Source organism: Mya arenaria, chromosome 4 (genome assembly GCF_026914265.1).
Source record: "Mya arenaria isolate MELC-2E11 chromosome 4, ASM2691426v1".
Classification (NCBI taxonomy): domain Eukaryota; kingdom Metazoa; phylum Mollusca; class Bivalvia; order Myida; family Myidae; genus Mya; species Mya arenaria.
Window position 1 is genome coordinate 60,815,249 of NC_069125.1, and position 23,187 is coordinate 60,838,435.

The 23,187-nt window shown below is 35.0% G+C and overlaps 1 protein-coding gene across 2 annotated transcripts; it reads left to right on the forward strand.

Annotated features, from left to right (window-relative positions):
* Positions 1-157: 157 nt before the first annotated feature.
* LOC128231497 (bridge-like lipid transfer protein family member 3B) lies at positions 158-23,016 on the forward strand. Of its 2 annotated transcripts, XM_052944407.1 has the most exons (22): positions 158-289; positions 2,182-2,344; positions 4,447-4,485; positions 4,606-4,688; positions 4,969-5,077; positions 5,737-5,844; positions 6,102-6,231; positions 6,331-6,494; positions 6,632-6,821; positions 7,114-7,209; positions 7,757-7,780; positions 10,431-10,928; positions 11,122-11,228; positions 11,938-12,009; positions 12,427-13,606; positions 13,821-13,934; positions 14,181-14,442; positions 15,609-15,786; positions 16,070-16,226; positions 16,454-16,707; positions 16,865-16,982; positions 17,222-23,016. In XM_052944407.1, the coding sequence occupies exons 1-22, from the start codon at positions 246-248 to the stop codon at positions 17,737-17,739; spliced, it is 4,608 nt and encodes a 1,535-aa protein (XP_052800367.1). In that variant the 5' UTR covers positions 158-245; the 3' UTR covers positions 17,740-23,016. The 2 variants fall into 2 exon arrangements, with proteins under 2 accessions (XP_052800367.1, XP_052800369.1); XM_052944409.1 differs by lacking the exon at positions 7,757-7,780.
* The last annotated feature ends 171 nt before the right edge of the window (positions 23,017-23,187 follow it).

Consider the following 23,187-nt stretch of genomic DNA (forward strand, 5'->3'; position numbering starts at 1 on the left):
AAACTGTAAACATTTTAATACGATATAATTCTGTAATTTTTATTTAATAATATTTTTGGATAATGGAAAATATATGTGCAAATGGTGTTAACAAGCGTTTATTGTCGTTAAAATGAATACCATAACCGTATTATATATGTCCCGCTAACGATATAAGCGGCCACTTATCACGAACTAATAAAAAAAATAAAAGTAAAAATGTTGATTTTCTGACATAACGGTAACAAACTCACCAAACGTCCGCCATGGCGTCGTTATTAAAGAATCAGATATTAAAACATTTGTCAAAGTAAGTTTTCGTTCTGTTTTAAGTAATTTCATCGAAAAGTCTACTTTTCACTGTTAAATTGTGAAACTGAAAAAGGTGGGTGGGGAATGGATTGTAAATGTAATGTTAAGAACCAGCCTCGAGGTTAATTCAGTCCATTAAGCTCTGTGTTAGTGTTGCCGTGATGACATATTTGAGCCATGCACATGCTGCACATTTCCTCAGATCTTAATTAAATCAGTCATTGAAATATTCATTTTAAAACAGATGTAGATGAAAGAGCTGGAATGGGCCTGAATTCCAACACTAGTGCTTGCCATCAATTTTTTAAACAAGATCTGCTATATAATATCCAGAATGTGCTAATTTCTTGTTATGAAATTTGTGAATCCCTGTTATTGATAAAAAATATTTTGATCATTATCAGTTATCAGGGCTTTTTAGTTTGCCAAAAGTGTTGTGTCATACCACATCCTTAACTACTAGGGGACATTCTATTGTAGCTAGGGGACATCCTTTAGGGCGATTACTGTCTGTGTTAATTGACTATATTCTTTTCATTACATCATAGTGATGTCAGATTCGCTGCCTTTTTCTCATGAAAACAATCGTCACACTTTTGCTACGAAAATCCATTATGATTAAATTATTAACAAAATTGTCATTGTTAATCCACGAATGGATTAAAATTCCTATAAATTAACCTAATTGTGCTCTAATATCAACAGCGACACGTTTGATTAACTACAGAGTCTTAAAACTGAGAAACGCCGCTTACATCATTTTAAGAAAATGTAATGAAAAAATTGTTGTTGATATCAAACTTATAGAAGACCTGATTATTCATAAAAAGTATCTATTAATTAAGGTTTTCAGTTGAATGTTGATCCACTGAAGTAGCATTACTCAATAATTTATAACACTTTCGCTTTTTGTCGTCTGACCGGTTACCGTCTGTTGCAATTAATTACGAACTCAGTGTTCCTTGTTAGAAACGCTGCAGAATTTGATGTAGATCTCCTTCAAAATTAATTTTGTATGAATAACTATCTAAATCGATTACTATGGCTCTAAAGCACCGTTTACGCATTGCCACGTCGCAAAAAAATATTAACAGAAAACACATCGCGAAAATGTGTGACATAATTTTTCGGACATATCTTAGACTTTTTTCAATGATTGGGGATGGGGATTTTTTTTTAGTGGGGGGGGGGGGGGGATGTCGTCGGGTCCAGACCAATTGAGGTTCCAAACTTTTAGAAGCCCTGTCAGTTATGTTTGCATGTATTTCAATAATTTAAATTTTAGGGTTTTTACCCAGGAGTAATTATACAATCGTCTAGTCTGTAAATATACAGACACGTAAAGACAGCCATTTTAAGGGATTGTCTGCAAATTTGATGATATCTGCGAAATGCTGGAAGTGTGATTATCTGATCTTCTACTTCTAAATTGTGTAGGGCCAACTACGGTATAAATTATAGCACCAGGATCCCTGATCTGTAGAAAATCTTGAAGTTTTCTATATTTGGACACTGTTTTTCATACAGTTCCAATCATCATCAGTTTTCACACCAACAAAAAAATTAAGAAAGAAATGATCTTAGAAATGATCATCTAATTATTCATTCAAATAATATGTCTCCTTTGACATTTCACGAAGATTCTGAGACCATTTTATTCATCATTTTTCTAATTTGAGAGCGCACTTGTATATATTAATGGGACAACCACTGCTCTGTACTTAAGTCCATGTGGATACAGGCTATAATTATCCCAACATTTATAGCATTATATACTACATTGGAATTTAATATGTAATAATTAATATATTGATCAAATTCAATTGAATTTTACCAATTTGGGCAGCTATTGCAATGAAGGGTCAGTCAATTTACATATTTGATTCTAAGGTTCACCAAGAACTTGTCCCCTGATCGCCTGAACATCAGCACACTGAAGGGGGAGGGGGAGCTCACAAACCTTGAGCTGGATGAAAACATCTTGATGAACCTTATGGATCTGCCCACCTGGATGAGACTCAACAAAGCTGTCTGTAACAAGGTGTCCATCAAGGTAACATGCATTTAGAGTTTTGTGATGGTCATGGATTATTAGTTTTATGGTCGTTTTATGCATTTCGAGGTAGAGTATATTTATTTATCCTGACACTTGCATACAAATCGATCTAATAACAAGGTTGTTGTTGTTGTTGAGTTTATAAAGGTCTGCCCGCGCCCTGAAATGGCTGCATTATGGCTTGACACGGTAGCATCCCCAAGTTTGACTTGCACAAAATTTGGAAGGTAAACAGGGAGTTTAACCCCCTCCGATTGATAGGGTATTCACTAAAGGTGTAATTTTTTATCCAAAATGCAGCTAGACCTGCAATGAATGATAGTGATGAAACGATTATTGAGTATAATCGATTAAAAGTTTTTGGTAAAAGTTGAGTACATGTAAATTTTTTCTTCCGGTAAATTCCTGTTAAGTTTATTTTAATTAGGATGATCACAGATAAATCTCTTATACAACTGCGGTGAAAATTAACACTTTTGCATAACAATTTACACGCTCTCCGAAAATTACAAATGGATTTTAATTGTTTATATATTTCATAACACCTTCATAAATAACCTGTCTCTATGATGAAGTGGGTCTGGTCTTACCTGCAAATACTGGGGACTCCGGCTCGATGCATTCTGTATTTGAAACCTTTTTTGGTACCGTTTGTAATTAACTTATTTACTTTTTTGTGAAAGATTTATTAAATAAAGATATTCTAATGAATTGTTTAATATAACAGGTTATTGATTGTTAAGCTGGTTCACAAATATTTAATATGCTTTTACAAGTATAAAATGCTATGGTAACTTGCTTGATGCGGTGTGCATCATTTTGCAATTGATGTGCACTTATAAAGTATGTGTTGTGTTGTTATGTGTTTTCGTTAAGTTATTTAAGAAAGAAAAGGTAATGGCAAGTACTGTTGCAAAAAGCATGACTATAGCATCACACATACTCATTCCAGGTTAAACCATTTAAATGATCATGATGACACTTGTAAAGAATGTATTCCTTACTGATATTATGAACTATCGATTATTGTCTGATAGTAAATCGAAATGCTTGGTCCAATTCGATTCGATTATCGATAGCAAATGGAGTCCGATTTTCAAACACTAATGAATGACATTAAGAGGGGTCCCACCGCTCCCAGTAACAGGGTGCCATGTAATTTTTGCTTTTTTAGAACAGTTTACCATGTGAAGTTTATCTACAGACAGTTGGTCATGTGAACGCGAAAAAGAATTCTTTTTATTTTATGTTTTATACATCAAGTATATTCATTAACAAACATGACCTACTCTATATATTATAGTTTTGTTTCCACAACATTTAATATTTCATTTCAGTATTTAAACTGTTTTTAAGAAAGAGCCAACTGTTTCAATCTACTCAGGATACATGGATGTTTGAAAACAAGCTGTTGCATCATTATGATCAGTAGATGGCTAAAAAATCAATAATTACTTTACTAAGAGCGTTTTTATTACAGTATTTATTCTATGGAATACTTCAGTGGGCTTATTATTTGAACAGTTTTGAGAACATAAATTTGTACAGCTTTGAGAATTATTTTGGGGCATATTATAACACTGCATGTAGAGTGTTCATCTCAATTGAAAAAATAACAGTTGTCTACATATTTAAAGTTACTTGTTAATATTTAAAGGTATATCCTGTGTTTTAAAAAAAAAATAAAAAAATACTGGATTCTTTCAGCTCACCCAATAAATTCCTGTCTGACCAGATAAACTTTCTCCATCATCGGCACTAATGTAGGATTCTCTGTTTATTTTCATGCACAGTATGTCACATTTGACTGAGTAAATGCAATCATCAAAATTTGGATTTTCTTGCCCTTAATATAGTATAATATATAATATCATATATATGTTCAATTTTATTAATAGAATTGTAAGATTTTCTTGAACATTTAACGAAATCCTTTTTTTTTCAAAAAGGGGATTGATTCAGACTTGCAGGCTTTTGCTACTTTATATCACTGTTCACAATTGGATGCGGTAGTGAAATGATAAAACGAAACAGTTTAAAGATTTTGAAATATCAAAATGCAACAACATGTAATCTGGTCTGTATTCTTTCATATTCAGATACAGTGGACGAAGCTGAAATCACAACCAATTTGTTTGGTATGTTGCTCATATATCTATTTGTAAATGTAGTTGAAATAAGTTATTAGAGAAATCTTTAATAATCATTCAATGTTTTAAGTTTGAAGTATTATTAGATGATGTTTCAATATGTTTCAGTACCTGGATGAGGTTGTGCTTGAGATTGAGACTTGCAGCGAGCCTCGAGCCCCAAGTAACCCCACCCAACAGTCCACACACAGGTATTTGTATATGTTACTAGGTGCAGTGATGGACTGTTATAAGGGATCTAGTATAAATGTAAAAATTATAACCAACATTTTTTTTTTACTAATTAGACTACCGTATCTTTGTGTAATGATCCGAACTGCGAAGAAGTGAATAGTTTTGTGACATGTGTATTTGTGTCTGTGTCAAATAAAGTTTATATCACTAGAAGAGGTTGTTTACTGTATTTAAATGACGAACCCATACATACTTTATGTAAATTATATTGCAAATGGATTTCTTACTTTATTTTAGCTCGGAGGGTCGGTATGGTTTTGCCGACAAGGTCATTGATGGGATCTATGTTCACATCAACTCTGTTTCTGTTCGGTTTATGTCTGACAAGTTCCACGCCAGTCTACAGGTACATGTTTCTGTCAGAGTGTATGGTGTCATGACAATCTAAGGTTCATAGTTTCTGATGTGATTGTTATAAACAATGCCAGTACTTTAAATGTACTAGAGGAATTAAGAAATTGTTAATGCAAATGTATACCAGTTCTTGACTGTAATGAGCTTTGAGGAAGTACAGTTGTGTATCTCTCTGTATCACAATTATTTTCATGTGTCAAATAATTAGGTACAGGTACATCATTAAATTTTAATTATGTAAGACTTAATCATTATTTTAGAGAAATTTTGTAATATGCAGATTTTTTTCTGCTAGTATATATATGAAGCGAGCTGATAATAGTAAAAAATAATGTTTCCTCACATGTCTGACTGTCCCTATTTATTTTCTGGCTGAATGTTGGGATTGTCATTTTTAACTCCTGATATTTACATGTATCAATGTTAATATATTACTATATAAAATAATATCAATTAACATTGATACATGTAAATATCAGGAGTTAAAAATGACAATACCAACATTCAGCCAGAAAATAAATAGGGACAGTTAATTTATATATATAGTTTATATTTATATTTTGAATGTTTTTTCAGAATTATAGATTAGTTACTATTATAGCGTTATTCAAAAACTGTTACATGTAACTGTTTTTCTTCTGTGCATTACAGTTGTCTCGAGTGAAGGTCCAGAGCTTAACCCCAAACTGGGTACAACCAACAGACATCAGGCAGACCAGGATACGGAGTGAAGCAACTGATGAAATCATACTGTTCAAGGTTGTTGTTTTTTTAGATCTTTGTGCAGATTTAGGCTCTTGATGTACCGGTAGATGAATTGATGCAGCAATATTTATGATGTTGTTAACAATGACCTTATTTGTGATTTATTAACATATTTGAAATGTCTAAAAAAAAAACATCCATTATTAATAAGTTGTTGTTGCAGAGATTAATTATTCAATTACTGAAGACACAAATTGTATTGAAAAATCAGCACATACAGTACTTTTACATATTTGTTTAATGTTTGGTAGGAGGTAGACTGGCAGACCACTCGTATTGAAGCAAATGCACATGAAGATGAAACCAGTCTGCCATCCACACCTCTCAGGCTGATTGCCAACCAGTCTAAGATTAGAATTGTCCTTAAGAAGAAATTAAGTGGTAAGTTATTAGATTGAACATTAAAAAACATTCTTACTATAAGCAGTATATCAAAAAACAGGACAAAGTACCTCTTACACTATTTTTCTTTATTTTTAGACTGCAGCGTAATATCATCTCGTATTCTCCTCCTCCTGGACGACCTTCTGTGGGTGTTGACGGACACCCAGCTCAAGGCGGCCATTGTGTACGCCAACTCTCTATCCGGCATAATAGAGAAGTCAGCTGAACAGAGTAAGCGCCTCGCTGCTGAAAAACTCCAGGTTTGTGTGTGATTTAACTGTAAACTCAACTTTAAGAGAAAGATGATAAGGGGTCAATTTAATTTTCAGGAGTCCTTCTTTTATTTCAATTTTCCAACAATACACATGGTAATTGCATTCATCACTCCGCAATACAGAAGCAAGGCAAAAGCAGTTCAAGCAGTGACATGGACCAGTTCCTCCTGCAGCAGCAGCATCAGCAGCGACAACGTGGTCAGACGACGGAGGCACAGCTCTTCCAGAAGTTTGACGTCCTCACGACCTCGTACCACCTCATCACCTCCCGCATTGACCTTCACCTCTGTGATGACAATCCCACAGATAGAGGTAGGCTACAACATGTATACTCTCTGACAACTATGGGTATCATTATGATGGATTAAAGGATACTTTTGTATAAGATGGTCAGCTCATATGATCATATTGCAATATTTTCATAATGAAAAGAAAACATAGAAAGGAAAACTTCTTTAATCTAAATGATTTATAAGATATCACCATTTCTTCGAAGGAGAAACTCACTTGCAAAATTAGAATAATCACAGTGTTTTAGTATGTTGTTTTCCAATGTACCAGTAAATAAAAATTTTGCTGTATATATTTTCTATGTCTGATACAGCGTCTAGTCCGAAGCACAACAAGAAGATAGATGGGGGTGCCATGCAGGTGACCTTCTGTAAACTGTCCCTCGACTATTATCCCTTCCATTATGCAGGTAAACTCACCAACATACACTCTGTGTTGTTAGGGAAACTCTGTTATCGATGTGGCTGATACTAACCCCAATTAGTTTATCATGAGCTTTGGGCCTGTGTTTGGGTATTATTACTTACTGTGTATACAAAAATAATATTGCCGTAAACTTCTTTAACATGATTATTTATGTCTTATGTTTTATACATGTTATTTAACAATAGTTGATATTTCTTTACCAACAACTAACACTTTAAGTACTTGTATTATTCGATAAAAAAAATTGAAGGTAAACAATGGCTTAGAATCTCATGAAACAACACAGACTGTTTTCTGTACTGCCTGAAAAAAATGGCCACTTTGTTAATTAGTTAAACATGCTTCCTTTGTTTACTTCTTCACTTTAACTGCCAGATTATTATACCATCAATCCTTTATCTTCTGTGACCTAAGTTACTTATTTAAGTGATGCTTTAATACACATTTCAATTCAAATACACTGCTGTAGTTTCCATGTATTAAAAGACATCTTCCACACAGACTCAGTTTTTCTTGTGATATTTTGATAGATATGGATCTGGTAATGTCTAGTGGTAAGTTGGGCTGTGACAGTGGCGTTCTTTGATTTACCACCTTAATATGTATTATTGGTGTGTGATGTAGAGTTATAGTCAACTCCTTGGTTCTAGCCTAATATGCACTACTGCACGAGGGAGGGTAAATTTATTAAGTACTAAAATGTTATGATTTTTATTAACTCAGTTTTTTGTGTGTTATTTCTAAATGTTTTTGAAGGAAATGCATGAGATTATTAGTAACTTTATTGATAATTTCAGGGAAGAGTATTAATCATTATATTTGCATGATATTTTGTAAATTCTAAGGGTATCATTGATTAAAATTTACAATTGTTTTTATAGTCATGCTTTATTGATATCCTTTGCATATGTGTACATGTAGGATAGTTCATGAGGCCGAAAAAAAGCTTTGTTTCGGTTTACCGAATCGACCATGTGTCTATCCAGTTTTTCAATGAAATATCCTGGTTATTAGATTAGGCTACATTGGTTGGGTGGTTTCAGCTCGATAACTTTAGATAAAATTGATCAATAGTGATACAACTGTGTAGGTAGCTTATGTGAAGACTTATCTTGGGATTGATCGAAGGTTCATCAGGGCCAGTATTCAATATTAATATTATCCTTATCCTTAAACATGCCTCAGAGATTCCAATCAGCGTATTGGTCAGCTAAATATACAGGCCAGTCAAAACACTTAGTTTCTTATCTTAAATTTAAGTTGCTTATTGAATACGGCCCCAGGACTATCTATATACTCCTATAAGCATGATTAAAACAGATTTCCTAGACGCAAACTTATTTACAACATGAATTGCTTTCTTTGGTTGTTGCAAAAATATCATCGATATGATGTTTTGTTTCCTAGACACTTTTTAGGGGTTTCAAGGCCTAATCATAACAAAAATCAAACATACTTTTTAAGTAACATGTTTTTGTTTCTTTTGGTTTTAACAAACTGTACATCGTCATAACACACTCTATCCTTACACTTTGAATGGTCATAATCTTATAACTACCTCGACGACATCCAATGTCAGTGACAAATCAGCTGTTGTTTCAGTCCATGCATATTTCATTCAATTGTCCATATAATCCTGACAACATGGCGCTTTGGGGGGGCATTATGTTTGAAAAACATCTCATGTTTTATTATACTTAAATTGTATTTTTTCTGCAATTTTGGTATCAAAGAGTAAGATAGTTATAATACGGTATAAGTGTTTTCAGATGCATTACCAGGAAAACTCATTTTTGGTGCCAAAACATGAGTGAGTTGCTTTAAGCTCACTACTAAGTTAGTGTTAGATGTTACCCAAACAGGTTAACAATAAACATACCAAGTAGTTCAAGGCCGGTAATGAGTTTCATAGTAGTTGTTTCATAAACAATCCTTAATTACGGTAGTTTTTTTAACTCAAGCCGATTTCCTAAAATTTTCGTAATCGATCAGATTTAAGAAAAAAATCAAGTACAAGAAGTTTTAGCATGCTATCAAATGACAAGGAAGATACTTAACTTAGGTTTTGATGAAGGTCAGAGCCATTTAAATGCATTTAGTTTATCAGGACCTTTGTTACAAGTAAGGCAACCAAAAAAATTATTTTGCCATGTTCTCTAATGTCATATACGGTACTAAAAATTTGGTTTTGTCACATTGTAGTGTTTCTTGTTGTTTTTAATTTCGTGATCCAAAAGTGTACAAAGGGATTGGCAGTCTTTAAACCAAATGTGAATTTCAATCAGGGATGTTATGAGGAGAATAAGTACAATTTGAAGGTAGTTTGTGGTGCCAAGAAATAAAAAAGAATAAATTGAAATCCCTACCAACAGACCCATATTTTTATTAGTTTTCACTGAAATCTCAAATACCATTGATTAAAAATAATTTTATGCTTCACAAAATTGTTCACAGGCATCGCACAATCACGTTTCTTAATTTCATAACATCCTAAATGTATGCAAATTATGGCCATGGATCGACTAAGAAAGTTTTACTGCAACTTAGGGTTTTAACTCAGATCTCAAAAAAACATTAATTCAATGGACTTCATAATGTACATAGTTGTTAGGAGCAATCACACAGTTAAGTTAGACAACCCTGTATGACACTGAAACAAATTATGGCCCTTCACCAACTTACATCCATTTTTTTAAATTTAGAGCATGTTGTTATTTTTACTTATACCTGTACCTCAAATACCATTGATCCAAATTGAATTATTACTTGACATATTATTATCTTATATTTCTTATTTATCATGACTATTAGTCAATCTTTTTCATTTTCTTGTTAATATCCTATCATCATGTTTTATCAATCATGCATACTTAGTTATGTACCTCATAGGCTCATTCAATGCAGCATAATAGTCACATGCACTGTCTGACAAATAACTAGATGTCGCCCATTCAAATGACATAATACTTAATACCTAATACTGATAAATGTTCTTAACAGATACATATTACATTATCCATGAATTCGTTTTTAAAACCAAGCAGCTTTTAGCGTGGTGTCCTATCCTGAATTGTTTGAAAAAGTAAACGTTGAGAGCAATAGAATTTAACTAAAATTGTATGAGAGACCTTTAAGAGTTCATTGATACTTTTAAACTTTTGAGATGACTGTATAATTGCTTGTTGTTGTTTTTTCAATTTTCAGGCGGTGAGCGTAAAAACTGGTACCGCTACTCTGACAATCTTGGCTCTCGTAACACTTGGGTGCAGGGGCTGTTTGCTCAGTTCCGAGGTGAGGCCAAGAAGGCACGTGAGACCTGCAAGATTGTTTCCCCGAGTCCGTCGCCCGCACACAACCTCAAGTCCCCCAGCCATCCAGTCAGCTCTCCTGTAACCCAAGGGTCAGCACCTAGAGGTCAACCCAGGAGTCAAGCAACATCACCTCAAAGTCAGACTAGAGGTCAGACCCAGCTGACCAAAGGTCAGGCCCCTCCCAGGCCTAGAGTCACAAAACTGTTGGAAAGCTGCATGGTTCTGAAGATTGAGGATTTCACTGTTTATATGGTTTCAACAGCAGACAATAAGCGAACACCTCAGAAGTTCTTCAGCTCTGATAAGAAAGCCCTCCATCTACCTAGTGATATGTCAACAGTGCATATTGAATACACCGAATACTTTTTCACAGAGGGCATTGACTATCCAGGTACATACATTTGATAATTCATTGCATATGATTGCTTTATTTAATTAGTCTTAACAAGGTAGTTTATTTTTTGAGGTTTTTAATTGGAGCATGGTTTTATATATATCTCCTTGTTTGGAAGGAGTCAATATATTCCACAGAGAGAACGAACAAAAAACATTGATAACTGCTGTGTTGTAATTTGCTGTTCTAGTACCCCATGCCAACATCTATGTGCTTGTGAACCCAGTCCGGCTGCACATAGACTTCCTTACTCTGCTCTGGGCAAACTACTTCTCCCTCAACCTCGCACAAATGGTGGTATGTATCCCCTTTTATATACCACCACATATGCTAAATTTCCCTATTTTCAAGTTTTGAAAATATTCTTAATGTTGTCTTGTCTTTAATCATTGTTCAATATTGTCACCAAGTAACACAGGAGGTATTGGGTTTAAACCTGAACCAGGGAACGCTCTTTTGACCTCACAATAATACAGGTTCAGATTTCTTTTCATGAAATGGACTCAATAGTGATTCATATCAGCTTATAGCTGGATTTATAATCCTTCTTAGATAAAAGAGCATATATATACTTATATCGTAATCCATTATTCTAGTTATTAGTATGAAGAGATATTCAAGATCCAAAATTCTGGCCAGTAAGCAGTATGCATCCTAAGATGACCATTATAAGCTTTTGGGTTCTGATCAATTCTTATCTATTCTTTTTTTTATTTTTTTTTAAATATAAATTGTCATTTGAACCCTTTCTTGAAATAAGATATGCCTCAGCCAAGCAATATGCAGGATTTTGTTCATTCATTATTTTAATGGATGTTTGTGCAATGGATTATATCCTGTCATCTGTGTTATATGCAGACACATAGGGTGTCTTGTGATGTTTTTTCGCATCGTTGTCTGTGGCATCTCACCTTCATGTCATCTTTCTCCATTGCCCTTGTTTCAAAGTGAGGATATGCACGTAAACATTGTTCGAAGGAACTTAAATGTTTTTGTATTGTTTCAGGAGAGCCATCAGGGTGAGTTTGAGAAGAAGTTGGAACATGTTGATGTCAAGCTGGAGGCCCTCATGCCACGGGTAAGACTCAGTGGGGCTTTATCATGTATTTCCGTTCATTGATGTTGCACATATAGCAATATGCTGCATATTGATATTTTCAGACCTCTTGATAATAATTTTTTGACAATATATTGGGATATCGTCAAGGGATATTGCCAGTTTTAAGACGGATGATTTGCCATATGTATCTCAGTATTCATTACATTTCAGAAATGGAATATGACTTGTACATTGTTCAAATAAAGTTTAAGGAAATCTGCGAAATTTCTGAATAATAACTCTGTACCTGCTTGCTGTAAGATCATAGTTTGTTATTTTGAAATTACAACTCACATGCTTACATAGTCCATTCAATATTGACATATTCTAACTTAGAACTTGGTTTATGTCTACGCTTACTGGTAACTTCACATTTATAATGACTATGTGTTACAGGTGGTAATATCTGTGGAAGAGAGGGTTGAGAACCAGCCAGACAGACCTGGGTCCCTGCAGATCCAGATCTCCAAGTTGACCGCCTCCAACACACACATAGAGGACAGGTTCACACTCCCAGACCTCAAGGCCATGCTTAACAACTATGCAGACTGCTCACTGTTTGATACCTCACAGGTCCCAAATGACCATCCCAACAAGATGATGGCCATCCCCAAGATATTTTATGACTTTGCAAATGCTCGCTTAAATCCATATCTCTGTGATTATGCACTTGATCTTGTACAAGGGCGGTTACCAGATGGCTTTGACCACATAGAACAAGTTGATGAGGCCATCAAGTTATTATTGAGAACAAATACCCTCAAACGAGACATGCGCTGTGATATGTGGGCTGTGTGTTTGGACCAGGTGTGGCTGGAATTTTTAGGAGTACCCACAAGTAGAACGAGACCTGTCCCATTTGTAGAGTCTTTTCCATTAACACTGTGGGTCTGTCAGCCATCTTTGATACCCGATGGGCTTCTTCTTCCAAAAAACAAGTGGCCAAGTTCCAACAAAGATGGAGTTCCTGAGGAGAGTAAAACAGATCGGGATAGTCGTAGGAGTCGGAAACTTCTGCAACAGTATTACTCCGAGGACAGTGGTGAAGATTCAAGCCCAACAGACTCGAGCAGTGAGGGTGGTATGACCACCAGTCAATCCATTAGCAGCTGTGATAATAGTGATGGCAATGTGCAATATTCAGCCTTCCAAGTAGCGGACTTTAACATTGTAGCTAAAATCGGAGGGAAAGTCCGAGCCCAACTGAGCAATCCGCAATATCTGTTCCTTATGAGATTGATAGATTCAGTCACGGACTTCAATGCTCAACTGAATGCTGACATGGGTGATTACATGAAAAAAGATGCATCAGAAAATACCTCAGAATCATTTTCAATTCCACTTGTTATCCCTGAAGTTGAGTTTGCAATGGTCTGTCCCTACATAGCAGAACTACTTCCTTTGACAAATATAGGAGAACCTGTTGATGGAATGGAGTACTCAGGGGAGGTAAATGAAGACCTTCCTGGGTACACAGAGGGGTACTCAATGGAATACACACAGGGGTATGTGGAGAGAGGCAGTGGAACCAGTGAGGGAGAACAGGGCAATCAAGTGGATTCCATTCAAGATTATGGTATTTTAACAAGCATTTCAAGTTATTATAACTAACCTTATAGAATATATCTTTAAAAAAATCTTATGTTAATAAGTTATCTTATATAATCTTGGCTATCTCATGCAATAAAGAAAACAATCGGTAGACTGATACATTTAATCAAGCTTCCCTGTCTAGTATTAACAAAAAAGAAAGTACTTTATTCATTAAGATGTTGATTTCATCTCTGTAGGCGCTGCAATGCATGTGTCGGTGTCCAGTCCTATTACTCCAGAGGTGCACCTGTCTCACTCCCAGAGTGACTCAACCATTGTCTGCTTTAACCAGGCTACAGACAATCTGCAGGGTAGCCAAACTTGAGATTTAGTATAAACTTTCTATTTACCACCTGAATATCTTTTACTAATACTTATATATGTGCTGGTCAACAGTGTTTAGTCATTCTGAGATGTTACCTGTGTTTGAATTTTTTGTTTAATCAGTTTGATGTAATAAACATTATTTATTATACATGTTTGAAAAATTAACTTATTGATTCATTTAAAATACCATATTGGGGTAAATATTCATTGTTGGATATTCTTTATTCCAGTTGTGCATAAAGACTCGCACTCAACAGAGGATGTACACCAGGGTGGAGCACTTAACACTGCCCCACCTATCCATGTAACAGCGAGTGATACAGGCCTCTCCTCGATAGGCTCCAGTCTGGCGGGACCTCGGGGTCGGGCCGGAAGCAAGATCACTTCAAACGCCGTTAAGAAATCCTTCACTGTGGGGGTCAGCAACATCTCCAACTTTATGGGAAAGATCAAGAACAAACTGGATCCAGAGGATGATATTGACTCAGACAGGTGAGCCTCTGTAGAAACATAGCAGATTCAGGGGCCATATTTCATATTAGCTGAATACATTTCGGAATATAATAAGTTACGGTAATTTGGGTTTAAATAGAACTGAGCATGTGGCATTTTTATTGATATTTGCTATCTTACCTCAACAGTCATACCTGTATTAAGTGGCCACCTTTGGGAAAAGATCAAAGTGGCTGCTTAAGACAGGTGGCTCAATTCAGGTGGAAATTTCCGCCACTTCAGTTTTATTTAACAACCTACTCACACCACCTTTAGTATCATCATCATTAAAGAAGTTTTAATTCAAATGTAGATAAAATAACTTCCAAAATTTTAAATAGAATGCAGTAGATAGATGTTTATAAATACATGTATGCACTTAATAGCATATACAAAAAAACACACCAATAATCAGTCCATGAATAAATACACAACTGCATAAACAAGTTCACTGTTTGAGGTAGTCCATTATTTGCATTACACCAGTCTCTAATCTAAAACTGCATGAACAAAAATGGTGCCTTGTAAGTGTTGTAAGCAAATGTTTTAATAGTGTCCATACATTCACTCACTTCTTTTGATGAAACCATTTTCACTGAGCTTACACATTCATCATCTTTATCCTCATCATTCCAATTTTAAGAAATTGACTTTGTCCATAATTAAATCCCTTGAGAACATATCTTGCACTACGATCCTTTTCATACCTTCAAGTAACAATGGAAACTGTGAATTCATAATAACAGGTGCTCTTTGTCGCTATCTGATCATTAATTAATGATGTTTATTCAAGTATCTTTATTAATTGAGTCAATTCTGATCAAAACATTCACCATATGTTATGAACATGATTTCTCAATGAGTAAAAGCATAGGGCAATCATGTGATGTAATATGCATTTTGATTTGATGATGGAAATACCTGAGGCCGTCATATTTTTTCATTAACTTCAGTATGCAATTAAAGCCAAGTATTGGAGAATTTTATTAGCGTAAGTGACAGAATTCCAGATAAAGCAGGTGGCCTTTTAAAGCAGGTGGCCCTTCAACCAGGTTTGACTGTATATGGTACTTCTATACTATGTATTGTACATTAACCGTCATAACACACATTGTCTTGGACTATTGTTAGTTTTGAAAATACAAATACTTAAACTTGTTTTCCAGGATATCAGTGATGACAGACATGTCATCTGACGATGACTTTGAGTTCCTGTCCATTGATGACCAGGAGGCCCCTGCATTCAATCATGGGCGAGGAGCAGACACTCTATCCACCACTGACACTGACGACCAGTCCAGTGTGTTTGCTGAGAGCACCTCTGCTTCCAAGGCTAAAGAGCTGGTAAGAAAACTTGAAACCATCCAGCCAATATTTTATGCTCCATGAAGGGAGAATAATAACTTGCAGCTTACAATGTCTGTCACACTTTTGTTTGGTGGTCCACTGATGTTGTTATTGGAAATAGTGGTACTATAGCAAATGATAAAAATGTCTAAACATGGTAGTACCGGTAAATAGAATTGATATTGACTGGAATGGAATTCTATAAGGATCTTTTTAAAGTCAATTGTAAATGTGACATGTTTAGTTACAAAGTATTTGAATATCTCGCACGTTTATTCAGGTATCTGCTGTGGTATTTCGGCTGACCGGCTCAGAGTTGTCAATTCAGGGGAAAGGCGAGGATATCTTTTTTAGCCTACAAACCCGCTGTATTGATGTAGAAGAGACCGGCAACATCATCTATGAGGACTTCTACTCCAAACTGTCTGCAACAAGTGGTAGGTTTACTACTACAGCAGTATTGTTTTGCATTTCACTCTTTCTCTGACAATATAAGTTTTAATGAAGGATGTGATCTCAATTTTGCTTAAAATGTTTTTGTTATAGAACGCTGTTTTCATAATTTCTCACTGAAATATTGAAAAATGCATCAATGTTCAAGTAGCTGGATGTTTGAGGATGTTAAAAGAAAATGGTATGTATGGTTGTAATTCATCTTTCACAGGGATAATACGTAGACCGGCTGTGAGCCGGAGACATGTGTACCCAGTCCAGTTCAAGATGACCATGGGCCCGGCGGCTGGTCTGTTGGTTCCTCGGGGGGCAGAGCTGGGCCTCATGGAAGTGAAGGCCAGAGATTATGAGCTGACATTCTGCATGTCTAGTATTCTCAACATGAGCAGCTTTATCGAGGATGAGAAAATCTCAACACCTACTCCAATGCAGGTGTCCGTGCATAACCTTAAACTTACACTTGTGGTAAGAAAACTTTTGTTTCATAGATTAGAAGAAAACAATCCTCTTAAAATACCTAAATCTTTTTCAAGCTTATTTTGGTGATCTTTGAATAACATTATTTCTTTGATTACTTATAAGGATCTGTTTGAGTTATATGTGTATATGTCCTATTGTTCAGGAGGACCGTCCACCCCATAAGACAGTCCCACCCCCAAGCCCCCCTCCCCCCACTGTGGTCAGTCTCCAGGATATATTCATAGCCAGGCATGAGGATGGCATCTTCCATATCACAACTGGTAATCATGTTTACATTTCTTTAATAAGTATTCATTTTATTGAATGTGAAACTACGGGAATTTCATTTTCACCTTCATAGACAAATTTTCCGAAAATTTATGTGTGCTACAAGTTATAATTTGCAATCTGTTCACATTATTAAACATGTGAATGTTGAATGAAATGATGAATGAAATTCCTTTTTTCCATAAATTATGGTTTTTCTTTCACTCTACATATTTATACAATCATGTTACAGGACCACATTCAGAAACCCCGAGCCCAGGCACCAGCATGTCCGACACCATTTTAGCTGTATCTAACAGGATAGATACCAATATGCAGCAGCCACATACCACATACAACCTACCCAATGGACCAAACCAAACCTCCCCAGATTCTGTGTCTAAAATCATGAAACTAGAAAACGAAAATGCTCAAATGAAACTTTTACTTGAAAAGCTTGATAACCACACTCAAGTTCAAGAAAGAGAACTGGAAGACATTAAGTCTGAAAATGAACAGCTGAGGAACAAACTGAGGTCATTTGCCTTATCAAGCAGTCCATCCCTGGACGATATAGCAGACCTGCGAAAGGTGAACGAGGGCCTAGAAAAGGACAATGGAGACATGTGCGAGCGTCTCGTCACCCTCGAGGAGGAGGTACGTGACTTGCGGCTCGAGAAACAGTCCCTTGTCTCCACACTCCAGCTCATGCAGGACGAACTCATTGTCTCTGAGCACCACAGGCATCGCTCCAGCACAGGCGGGGAGTGATTTGTTACATGCACTGCATGTGCTCATTTAGGTAGCTAGAATGAAATAACTTATTCTTTAAAGTGTATTGTCCATTGCATGTATTTTGAAGTACAAACACAGGGGCATTCATACATAAAAAAGTGATAGGAAACATGACAAAATTTCATTGCTACTGTTTGCAAATAAACTTTGTATTTCATGGTTTTGAAGCATTGAATGATATTGGCTTTTGCTCCACTCAAAGCCACAAAGTAAAATTGGACTCAAGTACAACATCTCTGGCCCGTCATTCGACTTCAGGTATCAAAAAGCACTGGCTACTGCCGTCTGCCATTTGGTGCATTATTTTGCTTATGGAACTTACTGTCAGAAGAGACAGGCTCATTACCTGCAAAGCATCCATAGATGTACAGTTTGACTGTAAAATTGTAGCTTTAAATTGCCCTGCTATAAACCATGCAGTGACAAATGAATCTCTTTGGAGGGTTGAAACTGACCCCTGTAAGTCGCTGTAGATTATCTTTCCTGTGTGAAATGGCATTGCCTTTGTGCTTTGTTTTTTTTTTATTTGCAAACAGTAGCATCTCATTTGTCATGCTCCAAATGTATCATTATAGTCGCTGCTGTACAGGTTCATTATTGTGAAATAGTACTGGTATGTGTAAAGTTATTCGATTGATTTGAAATCCATCTTACAAAAATAATATTGTATAGTATGAATTGTTAGTGTTATTTATCATTTGCTGACTCACTACACAAAGTAAGACATTTCAGTCTTTTATTTTATATAATACATGTACATGCGTGTCACCACAGTTCAGATTATGTGGAATTTTCAGGTTGAAATTGCTTTTGCTTGATAAGTTTTCGTTGTTAGGATAAGACTTTTTGAAAAGATTAAATTGAGACTTTTTCAAAAGATTAAATTGATTTCACTTTTACATGTAAGTCAACGAATGACAGAATTGTACAGAACTACAACGTACAGAACTAAAACTTGTGAATTGACTTGCTCTGTAGTTGTCACACTGTTATTATCGATGTGTTTAACAAATGACAACATTCTGTACCCAATGAGTTAATCTTATGCTGAAGTATGCTTACAAATTTATCTATTGGAAGCTCCTTATAGACAATGATTTGTTGAATGTCATATATGTATAGTAGTCAAACTACTGTGTCCGTTTCAAGTTTATTATTTTATCTTGTTTTAAGATAACCAATGTATAAGTTTATCAAGTAGGCTTGAAAGTTGCTGTTAAAATGTTCGTGCCATATCTTAACATTTTTTTCTCTCATTTATATGTAAATATACAGATTTGTTATCATAGCCCATATGCATGATCAAAACGAAAATCATCTATGCAACTTCTTGTGTTTGTACACTTAAAGGCGTTAAACCTATACTGCTTGGCTTTGACATTTCTGTTTCAGCTTGTCTGTTGTCTGGTTTCCTAAGAAAGAAATCAGGACCTTCTTTTAGCTTTGGTTTTGTTGTTTGGAAAAATGTTAATATTTGCCATCAATATCTGAAGTATCAGGATGAAACAAGGTCCTCATGTTCACTATGAGAAGACAGCATGCATATACGGTATGTACCAAATCTCATAACTCTGGCTCAAATATTTGTCAAGTTATGCCCCTTGACAGACAGAAACAAGTGATCATTGTCATTCACTTAATGTATTCCTACTCCGACGTAAAATGAATTCTGTTTCTGTATCATATAGTTGTTAGGGTCTAATTTTATTTAACCTTTACGCCAAGTTTATATTATATGAAATTTCATGGCCAAGTTTTATTTATTTGCTGAAACTAACTCAATGAATTTAGTGTTAAGTGGGTCCCAATGACTATGTTAAAGAAACAATGAAATACATTTTTGCTTGACTATTCAAAGAATAAGGAGGCATTACTACTTCACTTCTAACTCCAATACCCTTCGTTCAATTTACTTAATACTTCGCACATTTGTTCAGGACCATCATCATACGAGATTTCATAAGTCCATACCTTATTGACTTTGTAATTATAAAAAATAATAATATTTTACTAATAATAAGGTTTGACATATAGTGACCAAACTTGGTATATAGGAAAAGTAGATGGAGACCTTTCATGGGATTGTGCTTGGGGCCCCTTGGGTCAAGGTCAAGGTCATTGTTACTAGAAATAGAAAAATGGTTGGTACTGAATAAATTTAATTAGGGTTGATATATTACGATCAAACTTGGAATAATGAACTTGTTTATAGAAACCTGTCATTGGATTGTGTTTGGGGCCCCAAGAGTCATGGTCAAGGTCACATATGCTAAAAATAGAAAAAAATGGCTAGAACTGAATAACTTGATCTAGGGTTGACATACTGTGACCAAACTTGGTATGTAGGAAGAGTTTATGGAGGAATTTCTTGGGGTTGCATTTGGGGCCCTAAGGGTCAGGGTCACTGTTACTGGAATTGGAAAAAAAAGTTGAAACTGAAACTCACAATGAAGGCTGAAGTTTTTCTGTCAATCATTAAAAACCCAGTTTCACCGCATTGTGGCGTTTCTTGTTTACTTTTTAATTTGACTTTTTTTATTGCTTTTGACAGGTACATATTACATCATTATTGTATTCATTTATGTAGTCGAGCGCACTGTCCTATGACAGCCCTCGTTATCTTGGCCTTAACTCAAGAACTGTGCAATATTCACATAAACTATTAGTACAACGGTTGCCAGTGAGAATGCAGTGTAGCAAAGTCTATGACTCTGGCTGCAACAGTTGTTGAGTTATGCATGCTTTTCCACTAAAAACATCAGGTCAATTCTGCAACATTCTTCCTTATCAGTATTGGAGTGTCATGATGGTTTTATATAAGTTAAATATACTGGTGTTTCCATAGCTTCAAAGAAATTCCCACGTTTCAGCATTATGATTTAAGCAAAGTAGTCAAACAGCATAGGATATATTAGTATTCTACATAGAAAGTGTATGTTGTGTGAATGGGACCAAACCAGGGTTTGCACACCCAAGATGTGTACAAATTAAATGCTGGACATTTACCTCATGTTGTGTATTACTTTCTTTTTCTCATGCAAATGTAGAATTTTTTATTAAGTATCAATCATGGCTCAAATGTGTTTGGCTTATACTTTTCATTTATTTTGTTGTTTTTCATATATCTGCTTATTTACACTTCACAGTAGTATTATAGATGCCCAGGGTCCGTGTTCACTAATTTCTTGAGTCTGAGTTTTCAGGCTCAGGCTCAGAAAATTGAATTTTAAATTGTTTCAAAATATCTTTATTATAACAGATGATTTGTAACAGGTTCAACAATTTTTAGAATCCTATAATAGCATGTTTACATAAAATATAAGTAAATGCTGTTTTTCAGACACTCAGACTCCGGATGTTAGTGAATAAGGTCCCAGGCTTTGACTTTACCCAAGTATTCATGTATATTGATGTTACACGCTCTAACTTCAGAGTCACCATTTTGTTTAAAAATTCATGAATCATATTTAATCTTCACAGTGGTATTATTGATGTCCAGGCTGTGACTTTACACAAATATTCATGTATGAAAATGTAACATACTTTTACTCCTAAGTCACCATTTTGTTTTGAAATTGAAACAAATTTTATTTCAGTCTCAAATTTATTTTTAAATTGATATTATTTTTTTGAGTCACCATTTTGTTTTAAAATTGAAAATTTATATTAAGATATTTCAGCGTTAATTTGTCGTAATTTTTCATTTAAAACTTAATTTTCTCATAGCTGATCAAGGAAATTGACAACCTGCTGGGTTTAATACCTGTAATAATACATGAATGTACACAATGTCTTTTATGCTTTTTTCTTTAAAGGCTGATATATATGTTTTCAAATCATGAACAACACCCGCCAAGGACTGTATATTTTTGCAGCTAAGCTGCTTTTGTTGACTACAATAACTGAAGAATGCTTAGGCCCAGCGACGAGCAGGCTGCTAATGCACAGGCTGAAATTGCAGCATTACTCATCTCAGTTCGAGGCCATGTAGTTCTCATTTAATATTATCGATGAATTAGTACAAGTACAGTAGTTACATTGTTTTAACATTGCTTTACACATGTATAGATTTATCAATTATGAACACTTGCTGTTTATGAACGTGAATCGAATTATAAAATGGATGCATATACATGTTCTACAATGACAGTATTTTATTGTTTACTGTTGCGTTGTTTTAAAATATGTCATATTGGCACTGTTATTGCTTACGTATCCTTAATGTCATTGTTAGTAATATTACTATTATACTGTTAGTGATGTACATTGTCTGTTCTTAAAGGCATAATACTGTTATGATTAAGGTTTGTTGTCCATAGAATACTTATCAGGGTGTTGTTTCATTTTTTGTGTTTATGAGTATTCAAATGTAATGCACATGTGTAGTGTAAATGTATGAGCAAATGTACAAGGTCATGAGTGCATTTTGGGATGTTGTTGCTTCCTCTTTGTTTCATTTATTTGGGGTTTTCCTTTTTTATGAGTGAGTGGGTTTGCTTTTTGTTTATCTTTTGTTCGCTGTTTTCTACAAATGTCTAGCAAAGGCTACAAACAGGTTATAAACTGTTTAAAAATGTGAAAACAGTATATTGGCTTGAAGGAAAACCTTGTTTGACTTCAGTTCTGGTGCAGTGTTAAAATTACTTTCCAATTTCCATCGACCACCCTCCATTTATATGGTAGTTTCATAGTAAGTAGAGAAACTATAAAACTACTGTATGTTGTGTTTCTTTTGCCTTACTAATTATTTGCTGTGCTTGTTTTTATTAAGTGTTAACTTTAAGCTGGTCAGTTTTTCTGAAAAGTCTGGCCAGTGGGTATTGTGATAGCTTAAGTTTTGTTGGCATCTTCATAATCTCGTCATAATCTCAAATGTTAAATTTAGCCTTAACCATAGCTTAAAAAAACCCCATTATATTTGAATAAAACTTGGTGCATGTCTTACCAGAGACTTGTACAGCAATGACCTACAACTCTGGCTTAAAATAGTTGTACAATAATGCCTATTTTACAATTGAAAAATAATCCAGACAAGCATTGACTTTCTCTCTGCAGCTCTCTGGTATTCGTTCAGACACATTAAGAGTGTAAACGTTGAGAAATATGTTAGTGTATGAACATTAGAGAAATACTTTACCTGTGCAATGCTTGGCTTCCTTTCTTATTTAAGTTTCCTTGTTGTCTTTTGTTACAGATTGCCATATATTTTAATTATCATGATTATGACTGACAATAATAAAGTCTGCAATAATTGTCACTTGTTGTTATTCACTATACACCTGCTTTTGTATGAAAACTTGCATAATTTTATGTTCATTGGTGTTCAGAAATTATCATTATGCCACTGTATATTAAAACACCATTACACACAAACTTCCATTTTCTTTGACAAATTGCAAGGAATGGTAGATGGTGTTAGTTACT